The following is a 26,316-nucleotide window of genomic DNA, read 5'->3' as shown; positions in this document are numbered from 1 at the left end:
ACATCTAATTGAGAAGCTGTGGCAAGACCTTCTGTTAACAATGGGGCTTGGGCTAATGTTTCAAAGAATAGACAATCATTACAAAGCTGCTAGAGAGGTTCCCCAAAGACTTGAATTGGTTCTGTACTAAGTATTCACTCAGGGAGGTGAAAACATCCACACCACTCTTTTCAGACTTATATTTCTACCAGTTTCTAACAGCACTGCATGCAGCACTTTTCTTCCACTCACACACTACTTTGCGGTAATGCGCCACAGTAAATCGCAATAAAACGCATTAAAGCCTAAAGCTGCAATGTCACAAAATGTGAAAAAGGTTCACGGGGCACACTTTTGTTTACCGTCTGTTTATGTGTATGGATCACAAACCTTGCTGCCAATGCGCTTAATTGCATACACAGTTCTTGACACTGATGTCATCCGGTCTAATAACCACTTCTATAAGAGTTTCATGTCTGTGACTCCCTGTAAATAACAGCCAGTGTTGGCTGTAAACAAGGCTTCTGTCTGACGGGTGATATCTTAGGTCATTTTTGCTCCTTCGTCCTAACAAAATATTTTCCACTGTCAACTTTTCCCACACTATGCATCACTATTAGGCACTGAAGCACTTCAAATCGGCTGATGTGACAGTTGTGGGTAAAGTGCACGCGGTGACCTCTGAGCCGTGCGGGTCGCCTGGTGACAGTGGTAGATGAGGCTGTGACGGTGCCGGATGATCCTGCGGTTCAGGACGGGGTCAGAGGTGTTTTTGGTGGGGCAGGGGAACGCAGCTGGATCCTCCGCGCCGAGGTCAGCCTCAGTGATGGTAATGAGATAACGAAAAGGACAAAAGTGAGACAGGATTAATGGAGCAGCGAAGGGGAGCTCACCTACTAGAGGCGCTTTAGACCTACAGTATGCTGATTTATGGTTATTGTAACGTTATATTGCACTCATTGTCTTTCCAAAACAGAGCCCGGGCTTTATAAATGGCGGTTTCTGGTCGGGCCATTCACCAGTGAGTGTCTCCTGTTTTCCTTGTGAAATCCGCAATGAAAGCCTGATGGACAGGGACTTTTAAAATTGCGCCAGACAATAGCAAACACCCTGAAGGGATTGTGGCAGGAAGTCTTTAGACCCGTTCCTCTTTTGCGTTTAAAAAGCGTCCCTGTCATGAACTGACAGCGATATGATGAGGAGACAAGTTCCTCTGTGAAGGTGAGGTAAAATCTCCAGCTTCTTGTGTCTCCAACTTTTCTCAGGGGGGGGGAAGCGCAAAAAAAAAAAAAAAAAAACCAATCTGACCCATGATCTGATGTCACCTGCAACTCTTGAGGAGGAAACAAAAGCAGCGGGCCGCATTGTCAGCTGGCACATATACCACAGCGATCGCTTGCAACATAAATCACCGCTCTTCAAAAGGATCGGTGTCTGGTGACAGGATGAGCAGCCCGAACAAAGCCGAGTCTGCTGTGACAGAAACTCTCGTAAAGCGAAAGCGGCTTTCCGTGCCGCGGGAGTTGAGGGTTTCAGTTGAGACTGAGCGCAGAGAGACCGAGAATCCAATAAAAAAATTAGCTTCATAGATCAGGACAAACGAGTTTTCCTCAACTTGAGCCGAATAATAATCAGCTGGTGGAAAAACAAATACATTTTGTACAATTTGGGGGTGGTGTCTTCCACTCAGTGTGCCGTTTTTTTGCCACACAACGTTTTTTTTTTAATGTAGGCAGACTTTAGTTTCATCAGAGCATCTTCTTCGATATCTTTACTCTGTCAACGTTAATGTTCTTCTCACTCGTTGTCCATATAAGTCAAATTTGTGAGGTGTGCAATAGTTTTTCAGGTGAAATAATCTGTGGCATAACCTGCTACAGGTTATTTCACCTGAGCTGTTTATTTTTACAGCTCCTCCAGAGTTAGCATTGAACTCTGAGCTCCTTCTCTGATTAATGTACTCCTTTAATCGGTTTAGATCAGGGGTTCCCAAATGTTTCAGCCAGCGACCCCCAAAATAACGGTGCCAGATACTGCCGACCCCTTTTTTTGGCGAGTGATCTTTTTTTTTATTCTGAAAATCATGAAAATAAGTTATAAAATTAGAAGAATAAAGTAATATTTTAGTAAGAACTCTTACAAAAAGGTGCACGGCGTCAAAATGAGACATGTAGATCATCTTAAAAAGTTATATTTCAATATCGGTTTCGTAAATAAGGAAAAGCGAAATCTTTTTGTAGCGCATCAGCATCAGATCCTCTCCTGACCACCAAGGGGACCCCGACCCCCAACTTTGGGAACCCCTGGTTAAGATGAACAGCCATGCCTGGTAGCCATGCTCTTTCTATTTTCAAGTGATGCCGTGAAAACTCTTTGAGATGTTAAAAGCTTAGATTATTGTTTTGCAACCTAAATGTGCACAACAGATTTATTCTGAGATTAAATCATTTATTTAACTATTTAAAAATTTTGACTTTAAAAGACATTACCTTTCACTAGATGTTATTTAGATGTACCACATTAAAGGTTGCGTAGTACAAATGCATGCTAAACTTTTCAGATTTTTTTTTTTCGGTCACATATAATCCCATCAAAACCCCAATACTTTGTGGTTGAACCATGAAAAAAATGTAGGGCACCGTATTACTGATAAAGCCGTCACAGAAGCTCACTTCAGAAAGAAAAAAAAACATTTGTACCATCCCTTTAATTTCGCTGACAATACTATAAAGAGACTTGACCACGTGTTTACCTGTAAAATCAGATAGGCAGATAGGACCCGTGTGGATCTCTCTCTTGTGAGGAGTGGATATTGTCAACTATCTGCAGCCTCCATCAAAGAGCCTCAAACGGCAGGCGGCGTTTGGAGAGTGCATGAATGAGCTCTGCACCCTTACAGTATCTCTGGAATCACATAAAGACAACCTTGTGCTCTGCAATTTAGTGTGCGAGCACTCAGGTGCTTGTGCATGTCTCAACCAGAGGAAAAACAAAAGTATGACTGACATAATCATGTGTCAGAAGATTTATGGTCAAGAGGGGGGGGGAGAGGAAAACTGGAGAGCAAATTTTTTTCTTGCTCCTCCTCCTGCTTGGAGTTATTGTCTTTAGCTCTGTCCACTTGCATGAGTGAAACGTTTGGAAGTGGTTTGACCAGAACACACAAACACACACACACACACACACACACATACACAAACACACACACAAACACACACAAAAAGGCCGTGTCTCAATGAAGGCATTACAAGAAGAGTGATTTAACGGCTTTATTAAAGTGAAACTGTGAGTCATTTCCTTAAACGGTTGGTGGGTTTTTCGTTTTTCTTTTCAAACATTTCCTCCAGAAAATGAAATCCAAGATGGGGATTTGTGAATTTATTTGTAAAAAAGAGGACAGAAAACTGGATCAGAAAGACACGAATCATTGGCTTCAACAAATTCCAGCTTCATCAGATAAAATTTTAAAGTCAGTTATAAATCTGATCCACTCGGGCTGTCGGGGCTGATCTAATGATAAAAACACAGAGCAGGACGGGTCTTGCTTAAATATGTTTTAAAGACGCATTGTCGGCTTTGACGCTAATTGCTGGCTGGAGCAGAGAGCTGGGCGGCCCTGATGTAACAGGGTCACGAGTGCAGATAGGGAAGCCGTGGCAGACCTCCAGCAATAACAAAGGGAGTGAGCCAGACTGCCGACCATAAATCTGCAGCTACCACCAATTTCCAGCTACCGCAGGTGACGGGGGCCCAGGACGCGCTCGTACGTCTGAGTGTGTCTCAATAAATAAAACTCCAAAGGGTAAGGCAACCCTACTTCAGAGGAACAAGGATATTACACCCCTGAACATGTCGGCATGGGCCCGGTCCTGTTTACGGAGAAACACGGCTAAGAGTATAATCAGAGTCCCGGTGATCCTGCAGGGTGTCTGACATGGGCTGAACTATCAAAGAAGGTGGCACTTTGTGGTCGTGACTCAACAGGGATGAAGTGATGGCGGACTCTTTAGCGGTGGAGCTTTGCACCTGGCTGAGAAACACCGCAGGTGGTTTTTCTGAATTAAACTCGCCAGCGCCTTTATTAGGTGCACCTGCTTGATTGCTTGCTAATACATACAGTAAATCAGTCAAGAACACTGCAGCCATTCAGTGTCTTTAGGCAGCTGGCTGTGGTAATAAGACATTCCGATGTTTAAAGCAAGCGTCCGGAGAAAAAAAAAAAGAGGATTTAGGTGACCTCGCAAGGTTATTGGTGCCAGGGTTGGTTTGAATGTTTCAGAAACTGATGATCTTCACACGCAGCTATATTCACATGGCTAGAAAATGATCCAAATAAGAGGAGATGTCAAGTGGGCAGCAGTGGTGTGGACAGAAATACAGTGTAAGAGTGTCAATAATGAATAATGAAAATCAGTGCCTCCAAATCCGAGACCATGGTGTTGAACCGGAAAAGGGTAGAGTGCCTCCTCCGGGTTGGGGAGGATGTCCTGCCCCTAGTGGAGGAGTTCAAGTATCTTGGGGTCTTGTTCACGAATGAGGGGAAGATGGAGCGGGAGATCGACAGGCGGATTGGTGCAGCGTCTGCTGTGAAGCGGGCGCTGTACCGATCCGTTGTGGTGAAGAGAGAGCTGAGCCAAAAGGCGAAGCTCTCGATTTACCGGTCGATCTACGTTCCTACCCTCATCTATGGTCACGAGCTTTGGGTCGTGACCGAAAGAACGAGATCCCGGATACAAGCGGCTGAAATGAGTTTTCTCCGTAGTGTGTCTGGGCTCTCCCTTAGAGATAGGGTGAGGAGCTCAGTCATCTGGGGAGGACTCAGAGTAGAGCCACTGCTCCTCCACGTCGAGAGGAGCCAGTTGAGGTGGCTCGGGCGTCTGGTCAGGATGCCTCCTGGACGCCTCCCTGGAGAGGTGTTCCGGGCACGTCCCACCGGGAGGAGGTCCAGGGGAAGACCCAGGACACGCTGGAGGGACTATGTCTCCTGGCTGGCCTGGGAACGCCTTGGGATTCCTCCTGAGGAGCTGGCCCAAGTGGCTGGGGAGAGGGACGTCTGGGCCTCCCTACTGAAGCTGCTACCCCCGCGACCCGACCCCGGATAAGCGGAAGAAGACGGACGGACGGACGGACGGAGTGTCAATAATAGGAAAGCAACAGAAGCTGAAACGACCGTTTGTTAAAATTATGGCAGATGATTATCTCTGAATATCACATGTTGAAGCTACAGCAGATGACAGCCACACCGCTCGCTACTCCTGCCAGCTAAAAACAGACAACCGAGGCTATAATGCTCACCGAAAACTGGACAATGATGGATTAGGACATCTTTACCTTGTCTGGTGACTGTGGACTTCAGCTTCAGCATTCAGCTGCGATCAGAACTTGGCCTAAAACAGCATGGAGGCATGGACCCGTCCTGCTTTGTGTTAATGTGTCAGGCTGGGGGCGGTGGTGTAATGGCGTGGGAGATATTTTTAGGCCCCTTTGCAGCAACTGACCATCATTTAAAAACCACTGCCTACCTGAGCATCGCTGCTGACCATGCCCGTCCTTTTATGACCACATACTTACACGCCGCCTAAAAAAGGTCAGATTCTCTCTAATTTATTTGCTAAACAAGACAGCGAGTTCGGTGCGCTCTGACGGCCTCCGCAGTGGCCGGATCTCAACCCAGCGGAGCACCTTTGGGATCTGACGAAACGGGAGATTCACACAGTCGACGTGACAAAGCTGAGAAATCTCCAGCGGCGGCACCAACATGGACCGAATTATTTGAGGAACGCTTATAACACCATGTTGAAACGACGTTGCGGTCAGCAACAGAGAGAAAGACGGGTCCAGCCCAGCGTTCACAAGGCGTAGCCTAACGAATAGGCCGGCGAGGGCACGTTGTTTGTTGTGAGAAAAGACTCAGCAAGCTGTAAATAACAGGTGCGAATCCTCACAGGTAATCCAAAATTAGCAAACCTCGGGGGCAGCGTGTAGAAAGAGAGAGAGAGAGCAGCACATTAAAGGAATCCAAACAAAGCCAGGATTTTTTTTTTTTTTTTTTTTTTTGCACTCTCTTTCAAGAGTTAAATCACTGCGGGCGAAAGTTAATGGGAGACATTTAAAGCAGTCGATGCAACCGGCTGTGCATGAGATAATGCGGTGCGAGTCCTTCACACAAAACCCTAGTTTAGCTTTAACCAGAACCTTTTGAACAGCTGCCTTTTCTTATACAAGCCTTTTGTATCAATATTATGAAAGCTGAAAGCTTTTGTCAGACAGACAAGCCTCGGCTATTATCCCTTCACGCCCTTTTCCCTTTCTACCAGGTAGATTATCACTGTCACTGACACAAAATAAGGCTTATCTACTGTAAGGTTAACCCGAATTCTCTGCTCAGTTTCACAAAAAAAAGGTGTTTTTTACTGGGGAGATGCTTTTTTTTATATATATACAAAATCCAGCACAGGTGAAAACTTTACAAGGTGCAATCTTCAGTCCAGGGAGATTACTGGGAGCAGGTTTTCCATCAACACCTTCGGGCCCCGGCTGCTCGCTCCACTTCCAGGCCCCTGTGAGAGTGGAATCCGTAACGACTGTGGGCCTTAGCATCGTTAACATTTCCTTGACACGTCGGCCGGCCTCTCTTGGAAACCGCCCCGCATTTTCTCCGCCGCGCCGGAGTTGTTGTAGCAACTAGTGGCCCGGGAGTGAATGAAGCAGATGTGCGTGTCATCTATCACCTGACAGCTCCCACTCCCCCGACTGAGCAAGTCATCACGGTGACACGTCTGCCCCACCGGCCTCATCAATTACGGTGGTACCCTACCATTAAGAGGACAAGCACATTCAACTGCTTCCCAGTCTGCAGGATGGGCCCTCAATTAAGCCTGAATAACTTTCCCCCTCTGAAAGAACGTCTCTCTTTTGGCCCGGCACTGCACACATTGTGCTTGCCTCCTAAAAGCTGATTTAGAACGCCATGGTGACCACATAATAGCGCAGAACATTTATCTTTATCTGATGATGAAAGGCGGTGCAAGCCAGAAACCGCGGCTGCTATCAACCGAGTGAAATTTAATTAAATGTAATGATTCTCTTCATTAGCTGGTTTATGCTTATCGACAAATAATGACAATTCGATGGTAAAACATCTTATTCTCCTAAGATCATTTGTTTCAGTTTATCATAACAAGGTATTGGTAGGATGTTACATTTCGTAATTCTGTGTTTCATTCTCCAAAAGACAAAAGGAAAACTCAAAAAGAATAGTATTACATTGTTGTTTTTCTCAGAGACGCACCGATCAGAGATTTTGTGGCACTCTTGCCAATACCAATTTTAGCCAAATCAGGTTCCTCCTCTTGAGCTACAATTAACAATAAAAGGCATTTTTCTACCTTATAGATACACTGAAAATGAGCTGTCTTAACAACAAAATGTTGGTCATTAAAATAGAAGAATTACATCTCAAAGTGGGCAGGAAAGGTTGAGTGGATCCTCACTGGATCACCAAAAAGCTACAAATACTTTCAAATCCACACGCTATGGGATATAAGTATCCATAAATGATACCAACTTAAAATAATTAGATCATAACTTCTTTACTAGATAGATTGAAGCTCACCAACTTTTTTTTCTTTTTTAGAAACCTTGTGTGCCATATCACAGGATGACTGTTTTTTGATGACTGTCTTTCAACGTTAATTACAACGGAGTCTAACCACATGCCCGAGGACAAAAAAGGTTCTGATTTAGTGTTTTTAGCTTGTTAAATCATTAATTAATTTAAGCAACAGCATTTGATCAATCTGTATTTTTTTATTTTGTGAGCACGCCGTTCGTTTGAGAGAATCTATGTTATACTGCTTCGGCAGTTGAACAGGACTTCCCCAATTTAAAAAAAAAAAGACTAAATGGTTACAAAGTAGACAATGTATACGGTGTTTAGCATGTTAATTTAGCGATTCGCGTCGTCAGCGCACTTAACGGGGTTAGCATTATTAAGTTGATATTTAGTATAGAGACCCTGCCATAAACCGTGAGATTTCCAAAAGATTTTATAACATTTCCTAATTCGATATTTCTCATGACAAACAGAAATGGACCCTTCAAAAGTGATAAAATTGAGAATCTTTGCTGGAATACAATCAGATTCCTCAATCTGCCTTTATAATTAAAGCTTCAAAAGCCTTTTTTTTCTCTGAATTTGTTTTTAAACCGCCCATCGATGCTGAAAATCGCTAACTGAGACTTCCCTCAGTAAGAATTTCAACACCAAAGCGTGCTGTTGTCAGCATGGTCTTGTCGCAGAAATGTACAGCTGGAAAAATAATATAGGATTTTTGGCTTCCAACAATCACTGATCAGAGACAATCGAGTGCAAAATCATCCCAATTCCAGGTCATTCCCTGTTGTTTTCTCAGTGCAGCTCTAGTTTTTGGTGATGGTGATGTGTGAGGAGTCAATAATGAAAATATGGTCTCGTTAGCGTAGCTCTGTTCCTGTATTCCATCAGTAGTAGTCGTGAAATGCAGTAAACAAAAGGTTTGAACACAGACAGATACAGACAGCCTCTGTCTCGCACAATATACAGCAAGCGATGGCAGTGACATCTTGGGCCAACTGTCATATATCAGCTTTTCACATGGGGTTTATAGACAGATCTCAATGTCCACACGTGACAATGAGTAGGAACAATATGATATAAATAAAACATTCATATAAAAATAGGCCTTTACAAATATATTCTCTATTAACTATCATTTACCAAAATGTGCCCATGTTTTGGATGAGCACATCAGGTCCAGTAGGACCAGGCTGGAGTGGAGACAGTGAGTACAGCATACGGACCTCTACCTCAACAAGTGGGATTTTCTAGACTAGCAGCAACAGAAGGAAGAAAAACACACAAAAAAAGGTAGATAGGTCAATGTGAGCAGCCTACAATGGTTCCCGTTGGAACGACATTATGCTACAATGTGACTCAAATCCAGTGTGTTAACTGTGCACGTGTTTGATTGCTTCAACAAACTAGAAGAAACTGTTGACATTTAGTTATTTTTTTTGATCCACATTGGACAAAATCAGTAGTTTTTTTTTTTTATAGAATAAATTAATATTAATAAGTCTTATTCTCTAAATACAGCATGTTAAATATTTCAAAAGGCTATCTCTAATTTCGTCTGTGCACAGGGCCGTGAGAACTGCAGCAGCGGCGTCCTGCCCAGCGTCTCACCCGCCTCGATTCATTTGCATCTCGTAAAAAGTCCAAACGGAGAAGATGTCAGTACATGTCCATTTAGCTTAAAGTCTTATTAGGAGCTTTGCTTCACCGACTAGAACCGTCGTCCCTCTCTGTCCCGGGATTTCCGCGTTGCAGTTTTCCATTACCAGTGTTTTCCCAGATCGCCGTGGTACTGTGTCCCAACAAAGAGACCAAGAAGAAGGGTGAAGCGCTTCTTGTGCAAAACAACCGTGTTGCCCCATCTTCAGCTTGCTGCACGCGCAGCACAGTAGTCGTTCGTCGCTCGAGAAAAGACTGCAGACTGCAGGCTTTAACCACAAAACTGTCCATGAAAAATACAAAACGCACTCACAACATCCTCACACACGCACACAGACACACACCCTCCAATAAATATCCTCATTTGCATGTGTACACCTCTGTCCTCTCGCTGCAGGTGTTGCATTTAACATAGCAGCACCACAGGAACTTGCAGTTGCACTGCCAAACCCGGGAGTACTGGTGTGTGTTGTATCCCCGGCCGCAGCACATCAGGTCGCAGCCGCTGATGTGCTGCATCATCGTCTTGTTGCACACCCTCCCCTGCGTCCCCAGGCTCCCCGTCACCGGGTCCGCCTCGCAGTAGTTCGGCGACCTGTCTATGTACACCAGGTCCGTGTCCAGCGGCTTCCGGTAGGAGTACGGCTTCTTGATTTTCAGGAACTTCGGACGCTTGTTGCGGCTCGCTTTGACCGCTTCCACGTGCACGGCGTGGGCATATTTCTCCTTGAGAATGTAGCCGAGCTCGCGGAACTTGGGGAGCGTGGTCCAGCAGGTTTTGGTCGTGCAGGAGCCCGAGACGCCGTGACACTTGCATTCCAGCCGCATGTTCTTCTCCAGAACCTAGACGCAGAGAAAATAAATAAAAAAAAACAAGGTGAAACACCCTTTAACCAATTCCACTTTATTCCAATCCAATGTCCATGGTTTAAAGTCAAGCTTAATGTCTTCATGGCCACAACGCAACTGAAGAGACTGATTCAACGTTGTGATTAAGAAATGTACAATGGCCGGGGGATTAAGTACAGCCCCACCACACGGCCGCGTGATAGCGTATACTCAAAAGCCAAAATAATGTATCAGATTTCAGGCCCCGTGTATGTAGTTACCACACACAAGCCACAAAAGTCAAGAGTGACTGTACAAGGCGCCGAGTGACTAGGATTACAGCTAAAGCCCGAGCCGATGACAATGAGAAGTGCCACTGCAGCTTTCTGTAGCTGCAAGGTCAATCGCAATTACCCTTTCTTCCTGAAACGCTGCGTGTTCGGCAATGCGATTTGGCAAAGAAAGCTGCAACAGTTAACGCTAAACCCAAACGTGCGAACGGGAACTTCTTCCTGTGTGAACCCCTTCGTAAAAAAAAACCTCGGCTTCAACTCCTTCAACCATCAGTTGTCCTGTAACCAACACTTGTGACAGCTATTGTCCGCACATCTTCCGCCGGGGAGCCGTTGAACGCTGCTCCTGCTCGCCGTCGCTGCTTTTGATTAGCATAAATAAAAGGAGTCGGCGGGGTGGTGGGTGGAGGGTATCAAAACAGAGGCTCTATTTATTAGCAGAACGAAAGGGGAATAAGAGAAGCGGTTTCGGAGACTGAATTCACAAGTGCAATCTTTTCCCTGGGAGGCAATTTAGCTTTCCAGATAAGCCAATTTGAATTCAAGGTGCAGAAGCACGCATCAGAGAGTGATCTGCTTTATACAAGGAGGCGTGAGGAGACTTTTCAGCCGCTGCTTCGGACGTGTCGGTGGTGAGAATTAGGTTGTTTTGGCAGAGGCAGTGTGAGAGAGGGTATCTGTTAACTCCGGTCAGTGCTGCCTCTAGCCCTGACTTTGGCACATTACTCGACTTGGTCTAACTTTCAGACCCGCCGGAGTCTCTTTGTCGCTCTGCAGCGCTTTGCACCCATGCATGCAGGAAAAACACGCAAGTGAAAACAATCAGGCGATGGCATTTTATCAAATTAGTCTTCTTCCTCCTCATGTTTTTATGGCGTAATCCTCAACGTTTTGTCGCTTTGATGCTTTCCGGCGTGAATAAAGGGTGATTACATCTTATTTTTCCGAGATAAAACGTGACTTGCTTTATAGTTTATAATGAAGTTTTCAACTTAAGTCGGACTCTTGATCAAGATACAGGAGTCTTGCAAACGGCACTTAATATAAATATAGAGTTTATCTGTTTTAAGCAACTGCAGTCCTTTAAAACAAAAACAGATCCATCAGCAGTGACAATCAAGCTAAAACGTAAACACCCCCAAGGTGCGTGTGCAAACACATTTCAACTGATGTGGGTTTGTAAGATTAGTGGGACTGTTGGTTGCAGATTGTCATAACTGTAACTGAAGACTGTCCTGGCCGTGTAAAACATGGGGGGGCAGACAGAGTTAATGCCTTTTCGTACAGTGTCAGTCTGTTTTCGGCGCATGGATCTGGGCTGTAATCAAACCCTGCCACTTAGACAGTTCTTCCCCTAAAAGCAGCTCTTTATTCTGCTTCTTGTTTAAGCTCGGGCCCCTTCTCCACGGTTCTTTGTCAAGCCAAGAAATAATAGAGACAGTTAGCACTTCCTAAGATCAGCCTGAAACTTAACAGCTTCAGCAACACGACTACAGAAATACTATTTAAAACCTATAATGTTCCGCTGTGTCCACATTGGCAGCGGAACTCCGGTCAAAGGTGCCATAAAACGTCCACTGCACAGGCAGGTGATGATAATGACCTCGACATTAACTGCATAACAAGAGGAAAGAATTGTTATGTGGTTAATGCATAGTAGGACGCTGTTTACCCTTTTGTCCTTTCAGTATTTAACTTCTTCCGTTTACGTTTGCGGTTTAATGGAAACAGAATTAATACAAAGTGGGACAGATGTGTATTATAGCCTCAGAATGGCTTCACTGTTGTGGTGTGAAACGCCAAAAGCAACAGGTGACATCCGCATCGTGGGCCTTTGTGTCATTCTTTCCAAAGATCTCCAGATATCTACTCTAGGCATAGAGACGAAATATAGTTTTTAAAGAAATCTCTCATTTGGAATGCATTTTTAAAAAACACAAATTTTCCAGATATTATGTCGAAAATGAAAATTTTTCCAGCCTTTTTCTTTTTAACCAAATGTGCTTCCACGCCCTCAGTAGATGCAGAAAGCGTTAATACCAGCAGGTAGTGATACTGCTGATAATAACCGCATAAAACTTCAAAAGTAGAAGAAATCCGTGGCTAAAATGCGGCTTGGCCAAAGATTCCCCCAAAAGAATTGTAGCTTGGCTTTACTTTGGCACTGTTGACCCCCGCCTCTATGTAAACCTTATCTTCAACTTCCATTTCAAGTTTAACTGGGAACAAAGCCAGAAGAAATCAAAACAAATGTGGAATATTACCAATATAAAAGTAGTTCCAATATTGTGGAACCACTTTCTAACACAGAAGGTGAAAAATGGCAAAGTGGATCTCCATATTCTCTTCTGACATCCAGATCTCACATAAATCTTCACTTTGAAAAGCACTTTTTTTTTAAACAAATCTCAGTTTATCCAGCCAAAAAAAATCAGTTTATACTACCTGATTTTTTTTTTTAACGAGCATTTCCCCTCCATTCTTACACAGTTGGATCAATCAAAAATGCTGTAACGCATGCAAAGCCAGGACGGGGGCGAGAAAATCATCAACATTAACTACAGAAAAATTACAAAGAAGATTCAGAGCATGGCTAAAGCAGTGCCAGGCTATAGATTCCCTGAAAACAGCTGTAGAAAGTTTTTGTTGACAGCCTTTGCTCACAGTTATTAGGTTCTTCAGCTAACTTTTGGTGTTTAAAGCAAACAGAATCAGGACACTGTTTTGGTGGTTTCTCACACTTCAGTCATTTTTTTTAAATCAAGCCCTCAGCTATACACCACACAAGACTCTTTCAAAAACTCCACTTTTAAAAAAATATTCCAAAAAAAAAAAATGTCCGTTCTTCCTGCCAAAACCTCGAAGTGTCGGCAGGAGTTGCTACACGGAGCGGAAAATCTCGGTTTTGCAAAAACATCCGTGATAATCTGCAAACGGTCCTGTTCTGAATTTAGGCGTGAGAGCCCGTCTTTCCCTTAAAAGTTGGATAGAGAACACCTTCTCGCTCCTTACCTTGCGTCCCACCTCATTATTGTGGAGGTTCATTAGCGTCCTTGCGTTCTGCTTGACTTCCCGAGCGTCGATGAAAACTTTGGAGAAGCCCAGTCCGTATCGGATATCGGCCGAGCAGCCTCCCCACTTCCATCCTTGTCCTTTGCTGTAGAAACCCTGCTTCTCCTTGTCACAGCTGCAGTCGCTCAGGTTGCCTTGTGTGCAGGCGGCCGTGATGGCGTGGGCCACCCCTGCCGCAATGATCGCGTAGGTGAACGCAGCCTCTTTGCTACCTAGGGGAGTAGATAAGAAGGTGATCAATAATATGTGGACAGGATGCACTTAGATATAGTGAAGTATTGAAATGAATGGTGTATATCCTTCAGTTGAAGTGGATAGAATAAATGGGGAAAAGTTGGGGGGGGGGTCAATCATTAACCGGCTGTGTGCTTACATCACAGTCTTGCTGACATGTCGCTCAAGAGCTGCAGTGTTTTGAAACCCGACCTGGAAACTATCCTGCCCATGAACCAAAATGTCTGCTAGCGGTATTGTCAACAGAGCTGTATGAATAAGAGGGTTGTCGGCAAGGAACGGCTATTGATCCATTTGGAAGCTGTTACATTGTGTGTACACTCGTAAGGCGGGGATATCAGAATCTTCCCTCTGCTGTTATCTGTCCCCAATTCCAGCGAACAAATCATTTACACATACGGAAATATTGGCAAAATAAGTAAAGGTTTGACAGAGAGTCCGACAGGAGTAACCTGGGCAGAGCCGGCAAAAAAAAAAAAAGTTTCAATATCCCACTAATGAGCCGAGAGAAAGTTAATTACGCTCTCAAAGAATATTACAATCCTTTCTCATAATCAGAACCATGTCGAAACATCCCCGCGACGGAATAAAAGTGTTTTATTGGTAAACACAATAAGCAAGAAGAGTGATTTACTTTTAATTTTCCAATCTGGGATATATCAAAATGCAAACAGGAAACTGCCGATTACGACATCCGTCATATCTACGTGCAAATAAACTCCTCTTGTCGCTGTTTGCTCTAAACAAACATCATACATTCTTTGTGCTTCCTGCGGCCACACCGTTTTGCTATGTAAAGCTGCCATGTGTCTGATAAACATCTTGGATGTGTGCCCTTGCCATTGAAAGAAAGGAAAGGAAAAGAAAAAAAAAAAAACTAATATTGAGGCATCAATTATGTGGACATTTTATAGACTTCGTGGGCGCCGAGCCAAAGAAGAGGGCGTGTCCGTGCAGACTGCAGTGCAAAAGACGGAATGAAGGCTATATGACTTCATAATGAGAGATGAACGGTTCAAACATCCGAGGCCCGCGCAGGTTCAAGGAGGAGTGGTCGTTTACTATATCAATCACGAACGTCTGATCTAAGACAGCTTAGAGTTGGCTCCAGTTCATTTCACTCCTTAACCAGTTCCTGCCCCCGTATTTTACCTACGCATTCCCATTTCATCCTTTCCTACCTCCATTTTGTACCTCCATATAAACCATTTAATACCCATGTACTTCAACCAACGGTATAGACATATTTTTTGTTGTTGTTGTAATTAAGCATTCAATTATGATTAAGAAATCAATTCTGATTTCATCCATCCACTCATCCATTGTCTATAGCCGCTTATTTGTGCGGAGGCCTGCAGTTATGAACGCCTCGTTTGACACCCTATTTCTATTTATTATGTTTCGATCCCTATTTTTACCAGTTGGTCCTCATGAAATAGGCCAGATTGCAACCACTGATTAAATTGAAATCCCTCTATGTGACCTCCTGCTAGTAGATGCTATGTGTGGAGTCATATATAACTGCATTTCTTTTACAGTAGACCGACACCTGGTCGGTGCAAAACGTCCTGCACTATAAGCTTCTATTTAAAAGCCCAAAAGTTTAGGTGCAAAAAAAAAAAAAAAAAAAACAGACCAAAACCTTTAGAATAACTGAATGGATTTTCATTTTAGGCCAGAAAATACGTTGAGTCTAGAAGGTGTGCCGCCATTATGTCACTTTGCTGATCCCTCCCTTTGCTTGAAGGACAACTGGGAGCAGCTCAGCTCCCCTTTAGTCTGGACATCAACAATGCCATTGATTTGAAACCATTCACTCTCTATGCTAATCTGACCAGTGAAACCAATCTATTTGGTATGGCTGTCCAGGCTATGGACTTGGAGGAAAGTAAAAAAAAAAAAAAAACGATTGGCTAAAAAAAAAAATCCCTTCATTCATAAAGCAGGCTGTCAAACAGCAACGTTTTCAATTCAAAAGAATACAGAGATAATCCTTTTTTTGCAGCAGCAGCAGAAGGCAGCAATGCCTCAAACAGCTGGTCCAAGCTGCCAGCTATTGTGCTTAGGAGTATTTGTGAGATTGTTTTATGCAAATATATTCATCTGAGGTAGGAGGAAGAAACTATCTAAAAAAAAATATCGCAGTACTTTCTAAAACGGTTTCACAAAAAACGCCTCTGATGAAACTGAGCCGATTCCTCTTCCCTTGCTGTTTCCTTGAAAGGGTTTCCTTGAAAGTGACAAAACTCTCAGCTGTAATGTCCCCCATCCCCGTGGAGTTCATCCATTTTCAGCGGCAGGAACACTGACTCGGACTCATTTCTATCTCTTATTTAGCGCTTGCTTTCCTCCGAGCTGTTGCTCGCTGTAATTTATACCCGTGGTAAGCTCTACATCCTTACAGTGAGAGCCACGGCACCCATCACCAGCCAGGATAAAAGGCCGGCGAAAATGTGCCTCAAGAGACTCTGGCTGGATGAAAGGAAAGGCTGCCAACGTTCAGAAGAGCTTTGTTCTAATACTGGCTTCAAAATACCCTTTATACGTGTTCGAAAAGAGAAAAGTACGGGGGAAATCTAGGCCTGGTGTAAACGACACTTGCTCCTTAAGGGATGCTCACAGGTGCAACTGTTATTTGTTATAAGTGAAGTTAGTAGTGCAACATTTCTGACTGCCCATCAGAAACACCACCTATAAGGTAAATGGAACATGACGTCTGTCAAGCACAAACAGTTTCTGGTTTTTTTTATCAAGGGAACGAGCCATTCGTCATTTTTATGAGCCCAGATTTTAAAGTTCACGTTTGTCTTTTGCAAATATTGATCGTTTTTTTTATAATGGAAGTCCTAACAGAGCCAAAAGGTAAAGGATGGGATTCATCACAAATTAACCCCTGAAGCGAGCTCACCATCATCTTTTACAACAAGTTTATGGTTTTTGTAATATATATAGAAATATATATATATAACAATCAACAGACAGCAACATACCCACTTTCAACTCTTTTCCGAAGACGGTCCTCTCTCCAAGCGCAGAGCAGTTCCAGCGCCCGTTTTTGAACTGAAACTGACACTCGTTGATGCCCATTTGGGCTCCCTCTCCGATGACGATAATGGCATCGGGGCGACTCTGGCAGATAATCCGTTGTCTGGGAGCCAAACCAGGGATCTTGTTACAGATTATGCTCGCACCAAGGGCCACCACCGACGAAAAGCCACTGCGAATAATAATAATATTTTTTAAAAAATGGATAGAAGGTAGTCTGCTCAAATTATTTAATACTCATAATGTCAACATACCCTATGAAACAGGCCAATAATCTATTATTTGAGCTGATTCAGATTTTATCTATATATGATTGCAAAATGTTTTGCATAATTTACATGCAGGCTATTGTGAAATAAAAAAAACGCTTCTATAATGTCCCATAGGCATTCTTTAAGTCAGCTATACCTGTTCAGGACCTAGATGTTTTTGGAGAGACTCACACCTTGAAATCTGCCATTAATTCCTATCAAAGCCACATCTTTCTGAGCATTGCATTCCTCCCACGGGTGCTTATCAGAAATGAAAAAAAAAAAAAACACTCCTCACCCAATTTTGAGGTAAACAATCCCTAAACAAAGCAAAACTCGTAAAATCCAGCGTCGTGTTCTCCGGCTCATCGCGGCCCAGCTTTCAGTTTCATGCACGGATCTGCAGAGGTGATTTTTTTTTTTTTTAATAACGCGCCTCGCTCCTGTTTCTCCGCTCGACCACGGCTCAGGTAACTCCAGGGGGAAGTCCAAAAGCACGAAAAGCATCAAAAACAGAAGAAGCCCCGGGGACTTTTTTACAAACCGAGCGGGACAACATCCAAACTCCCCTGACGAGGCCCCCTCTGGCTTGGCCCTCTTGTCATTGCGAGGGTGTCACAGGTAACCCTTGAGGGGGAGAGAGAGAGAGAGAGAGAGAGAGAGAGAGAGAGAGAGAGCAAGTGCGATTATCTCTTTCTCACAGTTCCTCTGCTACCCGCAGGTCTTGGCTATATATCTGCCTCATCTATCTGGGGCGTGTTCACAGGAGACAAGGGGCCCTGCTGAAGAATCCCGCCAGGGCTGAATCTCAACACACACACACACTGTCTCTCACTCTGTCTCTTACGTTTTTGGTTTTTTTTTTTTGTTTTGTTTTTTTGCACTTTTGCACACTCCTCTGCTGAGAATTCACCTTGACTGATTGGGACTGCAATTAATTTGGTTTATTATGTGAGTCAAGGGGTGTCGTGCGCATGTGCTCGTTACACCGCAGCAAACAAAATGTTTCCACGCTTGCCAAGAAGCACAGAGCAAAAGCCAAGAATGATTACCGCTTTAATTACTGAATCTGATCTTCAAGCACAGACTCACACCGGATAACAACCTTCGCTGTTTACTCTTCTGGCGCGGAGGTTGTAAAATAGTCTTTTTTTTTTATCAGAAACTGATTTTTGTTTTTCTTTTTTGTATTTGTGTTTGTATATAAAACATAATAATTGCTTCACTTTTGTCTATTTCGGTGCGTGCCACAGATTGTGCGTCTTTTTTTTTTTCTTTTTTTTTTTTTTTTTTGATTCACAACCTTTTTTACAAGGGTGACATCTGGTGGCGAAATGAAGACCCTGCAAGTGGATGTTAAAGAACCGTATTGTCCCTGTGCGCTTTCCGTAGCTTCGCCTCTAACTTCGTTTCCAGTGGATTCCGGTCTTGTCGAAATCTCTGCAGATAGATAAAACTGATGTCAGCATGGATCCACATCCTCCCCACCTCATCAGCGACTGTCTTATTCATATTTTCACGTTTTTGACTGAGGATGACTTAATCAGCGCTTCTACCGTCTGTAAGGTAAGGCGTGTCGTTTGCGGAAGTGGCAGGGGGGAAAACATCCTGTCGTGAAGTTCAGGTTTTTTTTTTATTATTATTATTTTATGTTTCAGGACTGGTATGAAGCTGCAGAGACTCCCTGGTTATGGAGGTAAGTTATTATGCGTTACATTTTTATTTAACGTTTTAGACAGGGAAGCCGTCAAAGCGGTCAGACTTTCATTTAATTTTCAAAAGGCTGTTTTTAAATCATGCCATACTAGACTACTGCGATAGCACTTTTGCGAGTTTTAATGAATTGATTCGAATTTCTTATTATAGGAAAAATATGTCTGTGAGCCTTTAAACCGGTTTTGGCAAAGTTTTCAATCACATCGTTCTCATATTTTATTTTTATTTATTTTTATTTATTTATTTATTTAATCACGACAGTGCACATTAATGAACAATCGTATACTACTGTACAGATTGTAAATGAGCCAGATTATAGCATAGTTGCTCATTTACATCTGTCGTCCTGAGGCAGGAAAAAAAAAACACAAGATCACAAAATACAATATCAGTCAAAATACACATACGTTTAAACAATGACATTACAAAAATAAAATTAGTGAGTGCATGACTGAGAACTTTTAAGAAATTGTTTAAGGCGCTTTTTTAAATGTGCAGTAAGTGGGACATTCCCTGATGTTTGTTGAGAGGCTGTTCCAGAAGTGACCCCCTCTGACTGATAGAACGGTTTGTCCAAAGGTTGTTCTTCTGTGGGGGATCTCTAGGTGTCCTCTGGAAGAGGCTCTGGTGCAGATACGTCTGCCAGGTCTAATGTAGGTAGAAAGTGGAGGTGGGGCTAATGATTTAATTGTTCGTTGGTGTTAAAAGGCGCAGCTTTTAAATGGTTTCCAGTTATATCTAGTGGGGATGGGTCTCTCTGTCCATCTTTGTCTGTGGTCCTGAGCAGGAGTCCCTCAGGGCTCTATACTTAGTCCTCCTCTTTTTCTTTGTCTCTGTCTTGAGTTTTTCTTTAATAGGAACTGTTAAGTCCAATTTTATTTGTATATCTGAAAAATGTAGGCTTAAAGTAATCAACTTCTTTAGACTGGAAGTAATATTAACATTTCGTTGTGGCTCAGCCCAAGTCCTGATTTCAACCTCTGAAGGGCGCTAAAGATTAGGGTGATGGCAAGAGATCATCCAACCTGGAAGACTTTGAGCTCTTCACCACAGCTAAAATGTAAGAATACAAGTGGAAATATGGACAAAGCTGGTCAGCAATTATACAAAAGGCTTATTGCTTGAATGCCATTAAGGATTTTTTTTTCCATTGACTATTGCAAAGGGTATAGAAGCTTCCAACATTCAATTTCTGTCTTTTGTCGCAAGTTGTGGAACTTTATTCACTAATAAACCATGTTTCATCTCCATTCCCATTACATTTTATCCAAATGATTAGTCATACAGTTATCTGTTTTACTGTTGTATTGATTAGATGTTATCATGCTAATGTCTGATGATTAAATTGATATTTTTTGTCCACATGCTCTAAACTTCACAGTGCCACTTCTCTTTGTATCAACAATTTGCATAAGTTGTTAAAAGATGCCAAATACATTCAAACGTCCAAACATGGTGTGTTCCTCCTCAGGAGGATATGCCTGCAGCGCTGGAGCTTCTGTAACCTCGCCGCCTTGGGGAGTGACCCCGTCAATCACTCCTGGAAGAGATACTTCCTGCAGCGATGCCACCTGGAGAAGAACATGACAGAAGGTCGGACCGGAGGTTACACGTGCAAAAGCCTGAGAGGGCACGCGGGTATGTGTTCTCTCTCTCCCCCGACAGATTCATCCCTAACATGAGTTCACGATGCCTCTCGTCAAACCCGAGTGTGAAACATCCTGTTCTTCAGGCAGGGTGGTGGGCCTGGTGTACCTGCGGGGGAATTCGAGCCTGCGGCCGGACCTTTCTAAGAGCAGTGCAGTTGTCTGCAGCGCGTCCGCTGATGGGACGGTTCGAGCATGGGACATCCAGAATGTCAGTGCAACTCCTTCAGTGATATCATTCGTACACGGTAGATGTGCACTAAACAGGTATAACGTTATTACTGCCATAGGGCGTGCAGCCCCGTGTGCTACGAATAGCCATTCACCGTCAGAACCAGAATCAACATCTTCCGCAGTTTGATCTACGGTAGGGCTGGGCGATAAATCGATTTAATCGAATAATTCAAATTTACAATTCTTTAAGATTTCATTTTTAGAAAATCTGGATTTTATTTTGCCAATAGACTCATTGGGTTTCCATGAAGAGAACAGCATGTGATGCTGAATATATGTTTAGGCAAATGTATTGTCAAAATATTGTTAAGTGGAAACTTCTTTTTACCATAATACGAGGTACTTCATTTACTTATTTACTTTTTTTTTTTTACTTAGTTTGATGTTCACAAGAGAAGTGAAGCCTGTTCTTAGCTCAATGTGTAGTACCACTAGCAGCAAATGTTTTGTTATATTTTTATTGTTTATAATGGCACGGCTGCCATCTTGTTTTACAAGCATGTTTCACAGCTTGTTTTTAGTTGCACTTTTAATTCAGGTCAACTCCCTGACGAAATGCTTGACATAAAAAGCAAGGTTATAAAATAATTTCTTTAATTTCCTTTTATGAAACAAAAAGGAGGAAAAAATCGATTAATCGGATTTGGTATGATAAAATCAGAGATTTATTTTTTAATCCATATCGCCCAGCCCTAATCTACGGTATCTTTTTCTGTTGGATCAAAGCGCACGGAGCAGCGTTTGATCAAAAATGCGCATCCCTTATCCTTGTTGGTGATTCTCCAGTGTTCCTTCTTGGACTTCTGCTTTAACCCTCATCATACTCGCTCAAACCCTCACACTTGCCAGTTGTACCTGCTTCTAGCAATGGGCTAGCCGACTTCAGTCGGCGAAAGTCCTGCATGATTTAGAAACGTTCCTGTTACAAAACAGCCAATTTAATCTCTTCACAATGTCATCCAGCTCTGCAGAGGGCTCCTTATGAACGTCTGGTTCAGGTGTATTGAACAAAGGGGGACATCCAAAGCATGCAGGGCACAGGATCTTGAGGCCTTGGGGTTTGCCACTCCTGTTCAATCTAATCAACTCTAAGGGACAAAAATGTTCACTTGCAGCCTTACATATGCCACGCAGTAACAGATGTCAATCACTTCGCGTGTCATAATCTCTTGGCTGATGAAGACTTTTTTGGGGGGCTTTTTATCTGCCTAAAATAACTTTTGTGTTTATTGATGCACGTATTTTTTTGTATTTATCCTTTTATGTTAGTTAAAATGCATTCCCCACTGTTGGGGTTTATTGAGAAGACGGATCCAACTTACAATAACAAAATAAAAACCCTTCTATATAGCTTTGTTTACAAGGGAGATGGTGTTAATGTTGAAATTACGGTGTTTGATTTTTTTTTATCCGCTAGTATGCGTTGAATCAGCTGTTGTAAATCTGCCCAAAAGACTTTTGCCCATATTTCTTGCTGCACGTTTTAAAAGAGTGGCATGTGCTGTGATGATATCCTTTTTTTGGAGGTATGAACACGAAGCGTGACGTTTGTTTTGTTTCTCAGGGCGAGAGCCTGTGGTGCAGTCCTGTGCAGAGTCCTTTGACGGGCATCATAGCTGATGAGAAGCGGGAAGTTATCGTCACATCAGACTCTACTGGTAACATTAAGACCTGGCAGGGCCAGAGTGGCCAGGAGCTGGCCTCTTTTTCTACTGATTCGTCACACTGTACTCTACTGCAGTACAACATCGACACTGATTGGTTCCTGACTGTAAGCAGCAGCCCCAAAAACCTCCTGATTGATCATGTGGATTATTTTTTTTTTTCCCCCTCCTGACGTTATCTTCTCTTTCAGGTTGGAACTGGTCAGGGGTCGATTTGCACACTAGCCGATTTGACTTTGACTAAAAAGTCCAGTCTAATGGTGTGTGACTCTTTCAGAGTCAACGTCCTCCTGGTTTCACCCGACAAGAAGTGGATTTTCGCTGGAACAAAGGAAAATGTTGATATAAGTCCAAAGGTATTTGTGGTTATCTGTGACTGCATAACTGTGTGTGTGTGTGTGTGTGTGTGTGTGTGTGTGTGTGTTCCCAGCTCCAGTCTGTTTCTGCATCATTCCTCCAGAAAGAGAATTGTTAATACTTGAAAGTATTGATAAAGTCACTGTACACTTTTGTCATTTTACTTCTTCTTTTTTTTTTAAATGCCAGGTGATTTACAGCGAGAGCTTGACCTCACCGTCTGAGGACGAAGATCCTCTGTGCCAGTCTGTGCCAGTCCCCGGGTGCCAAGCTGCTGTCTTCATACCCACCCAGCCCGCCAGACTGGCCATCATCCACCACACTGGGCCCAGAGGCAACAAAGCCCTCGCTGTCTTCGATGTCAGCATTAAAAAGATGAAGTACAAGACGGAGATCCAGGGTGAGGCCTGACGTGTAGCACAATGGCTTGGAAAATGCTTTAGCTCTGAACCCGGATCGTTGGGGGGGGGGGGGGAAACAAAAAGTCTGTTGGTGAGTCATTCAGGAGAAATGTCTGTTTGGAAATCTTCCTGGCACTAGCGCTTTATTTAGCTTACTCTCGTGGCATGCGGAGCATTTTTATTGCCCGTTCAGTGGATTTAATAATAACAACGTGCGGTGCCAGCGAGAAGCTTCCATATACTCATCAACGGCATCATCGTTTTTTCCGGGTGGAGCGATTGAACGGCAGACGACCTGAATGATTTTTTTTTTTAAAAGCTATAGCCGTGAGCACAGATCTGAAATATTTTCTCCAAGTATCAATTGTGGTGGAGGCCTGTTTTTCAGGAGCTAAGCTAAGTAAAAGGAACTGTTAAGGCTCAACATTTGGGAAAACTTGGACATTGTCCCCAACTTTTTGGTGCGGCAGGTAGTCTCCCTATAACGGATGAGCAAGTTTAGAGTGGGAAAACTTGACTGGCCTGAGCAGAGGCCTTACGTCGACACAGCAGATCACTTTTGCAATTAATTAGAATGGAAACATTAAGCCATGCCTTTTCCTCCAACAACAGTGTCTGACCTCAGAAATGCTCTTCAGGAGAAATGGTCAAAATTATAACAAGCCTAACCTGGTGGAAAGCCTTCTCCTGAACTGCCGTTATAGTGCACAGGGTGTTAAACCCTTCGGATTACGGATCAGAGTCGCTTAAATTTGTGTTTCTGTGACATCACACAAGCAAATACACAAATACAATATATATATATGTATCCTTGACTTGGTTTATTTCCAATCTCCTCTTTCCGACCTTAGTCCAGCAGGTGGAGTCCTTCTCCTTGACACTTTGCAGCTCCTCCTCAGAAATCCTCCTAGAGGCCAAGAACAGCAACTGCATAGTCCTGGCAGCCGGAGCGCAGCTGTGGGCGTATTCACTGAAGGGGGCCTTGCTTGCTAGTTTTAAAGATCACACCATGCCCATCTCCTCTATATGCGTGGTAAGCCGTTTTTAATTTAAGGAGGTTCAGAGTTCTACTTCCTCAGCTGGTCTGAGCTGTTAGCATCTTGGAGGGATGGATTACTGAGCTGTGAATTGTGGTTTTGCAGGACTGCTTTCGTGTCGTGACAGCGTCTCAGGACCTCTCCTTACGCGTTTTGACGTGGAAGAACGACCGAGACAGCGGGCTCACCCTGGAGAGTCAGTACCACTTACTGGGAGGCTCTCACGCAATGTCCAGGTTAGTGTCAGCGTCTCTAAACTAGCCACGGCAGCTTCATCGAGACTGCTGGGATCGTGTCCCGGCCAAGGGGGCTTCTTCTCTGATAGCTGATATTTTGAGATCAAGCTTTTACTGGCACTGAATCCAAATTTGAGACAATTTAAAGTAAAAAATAAATTAATTAATCAGCGCCATGTGGATGCCTTGAAAACCCAGTAGCTCAAAAGTGTGATAAAATAAACCATTGGATGTCGCCGGTATTACATGGTTTAGATTTTTTTTCCTGCACCAAACTCATTCAGCAGTGCCGTTCAAAATATTACAGTCTTGGCTTTATTTTGTTTGATTTTTTTTTTTTTTTTTTTTTGTGAGCGACAAGTATTTTGATGCAATGCTTTGATGTTTCAATGCTTTGCGAAAAAAAAAAATGCTTTGTATGTTGTTTGAGTAGAGTGTTATCTACGCTTTCCAAACTCAAACAGCCAATACAGGCTTTCTCTCTCACTGGTAAACGTCATTGTGAATTTTTTGAGGGGGGTGGGGGGGGGGGTTAAACAAGAATTAAATCAGAATGTGTATGTAGCCCTATTCAGTCTTTTAACATCATGGTGGAGAACTTTTAGTCTGCTCTTGTTTGCATAATTTTATAAATTCAGCCAAATTGGATGTTTTTGAGGGTAAACACCTGTTTATTAAGACTGTTTTAAACTCATGCCTCATTATCTCAATTTGATTTAAGTCCGGGCTTTGACTAGGCCACTCCCAAAAGCCATTCTGAGTGGTAATGGATTATAAAAAAAATAAATAAAAATGTTGCCTCCGATATATAGCGAGTTCCCAAAGCTCGTTGTATCGCTGGGTCAAAAAGTTGCACTTTTGTATTTTGAGTCCGCAGAAAACAGCGAAATTGAACTTGCCTTTCCAGAAAGCTTCTTGAGGAGGTTTAATCTACAAAACACTGGATGTAAAAACTATTTTTAAAAAACGGTTTTTAAAAGTTTAAGTGTTTATCCAAATACAAAAATCAGCTGTAAGTGCAAACAGGCAATGTCTCTGGCTTTTAACGCACAAATAAAGAAGTCCCATGATCTCAGTCACATGACTACTGGGAGTTGTAGTTGTTGCCAGAGACAGGTGTTCCAGCTGCTGAAGGAGGTCCTTGCTCCCTTCTTTTTAAGGCGCAGAGTGAGAGTTGTTCTACCCTCACAAAAAATAGGCTCTTTTACACCTCTTTTCAACCACCTGTCCTCTCTGTCCAAAGTATAGGCACTGCTTTCATAAAGTTGGTTAATTGCACAGCTAATTCATAATATACAAAGAGACAGGAATACATTTTCTCACAGGACCAAGTTGGTTTTGTAGAGTTTTTTTTTTTTTTTTTTACCCCAATAAAGATAATTATTGTTTGAAAACTGCATAAAGTATTTACTCAGAAATGTGCAATTGTTTAAACCGATTTTTAACTGTGACAAAATTGTCAAAACAGAAACATGTCAAAGGAGACTAATTGTTTTTCACAGCATTTTACATGGCAATAACAAAAAAAAAAAAAAATGCTAATCTGGACTACAGATTCTGACGACCCCAGTGAGAGTGCATTTGTTCTGTGTTACTGATTGCTTGGTGTTTCTCCGTTGCAGAGGGTTCACTCACGTCGCCTGTGACTACTCCAGCATCGTGGCTTCGGTAGAAGGAAACAACGGGAAGGATGTCCTTAAAGCTTACTCTTTCACATCTTGAGCATCACAGCCCAGCAAAAAGACCAACGCAGTTTACACAACCTTTCAACATTTGATTTTATTATGGACTCTTGGGTTCTAGAGTGAGATCATGTTGGCGGTAAACTAGGACGCAACAACATGCACTTTGGTTGTTGAGAAATGAATGTTCTTTAACTGTGCTTAAAACAAGGAGTGCTGAATGCACCAAGGCTTAAGGCAGAGTGTTTTAAATCGAATATTCTAATCCGTTCTTTGAAGTGTTACCTAAACTGTACTATGGTAAACTTATGCATTTTCTTCCTAATATTGCAAAATATAAAAGTTCAAATGAATTCATATTGTCAAA

General features: G+C 42.9%; 2 protein-coding genes across 2 annotated transcripts; one reads left to right on the top strand and one right to left on the bottom strand.

Annotated features, from left to right (window-relative positions):
- Nucleotides 1–8,449: 8,449 nt before the first annotated feature.
- Nucleotides 8,450–17,744, bottom strand: LOC105932296 (protein Wnt-7a). The gene is made up of 4 exons (XM_036139242.1): nt 17,275–17,744; nt 16,671–16,897; nt 13,387–13,658; nt 8,450–10,096 (listed from the first exon to the last, which is right to left on the bottom strand). Exons 1-4 carry the CDS (start codon nt 17,481–17,483, stop codon nt 9,614–9,616), a joined length of 1,191 nt encoding a protein of 396 aa, XP_035995135.1. The 5' UTR covers nt 17,484–17,744; the 3' UTR covers nt 8,450–9,613.
- A 551-nt stretch (nt 17,745–18,295) lies between these two features.
- On the top strand, nt 18,296–26,306 carry fbxw12 (F-box and WD repeat domain containing 12). Its single transcript, XM_012871386.3, has 10 exons — nt 18,296–18,542; nt 18,635–18,672; nt 20,164–20,330; nt 20,425–20,549; nt 22,137–22,343; nt 22,428–22,592; nt 22,783–22,993; nt 23,846–24,027; nt 24,137–24,267; nt 25,890–26,306. Exons 1-10 carry the CDS (start codon nt 18,444–18,446, stop codon nt 25,987–25,989), a joined length of 1,425 nt encoding a protein of 474 aa, XP_012726840.2. The 5' UTR covers nt 18,296–18,443; the 3' UTR covers nt 25,990–26,306.
- The last annotated feature ends 10 nt before the right edge of the window (nt 26,307–26,316 follow it).

The sequence above is a fragment of the Fundulus heteroclitus genome, chromosome 1, assembly GCF_011125445.2.
Source record: "Fundulus heteroclitus isolate FHET01 chromosome 1, MU-UCD_Fhet_4.1, whole genome shotgun sequence".
In the NCBI taxonomy this organism is placed as follows: Eukaryota; Metazoa; Chordata; class Actinopteri; order Cyprinodontiformes; family Fundulidae; genus Fundulus; species Fundulus heteroclitus.
Note: the sequence above shows the minus strand (reverse complement) of the source record. Positions and strands in the feature narration are given on the sequence as shown.

Bases quoted from the DNA above. Each gene is read 5' to 3' on its own strand.
- LOC105932296 (XM_036139242.1), bottom strand. From the start codon at position 17,483: ATGCTTTTCGTGCTTTTGGACTTCCCCCTGGAGTTACCTGAGCCGTGG. The intron at 13,659-16,670 runs GTATGTTGCTGT...CTACTCCCCTAG, and splicing joins CGGAAAAGAGTTGAAAGTGG to GTAGCAAAGAGGCTGCGTTC. The intron at 10,097-13,386 runs GTAAGGAGCGAG...CTCTGCGTCTAG, and splicing joins ATAATGAGGTGGGACGCAAG to GTTCTGGAGAAGAACATGCG.
- fbxw12 (XM_012871386.3), top strand. From the start codon at position 18,444: ATGGATCCACATCCTCCCCACCTCATCAGCGACTGTCTTATTCATATT. The intron at 22,994-23,845 runs GTGAGGCCTGAC...TTCCGACCTTAG, and splicing joins GTACAAGACGGAGATCCAGG to TCCAGCAGGTGGAGTCCTTC. The intron at 24,268-25,889 runs GTTAGTGTCAGC...TCTCCGTTGCAG, and splicing joins GGCTCTCACGCAATGTCCAG to AGGGTTCACTCACGTCGCCT.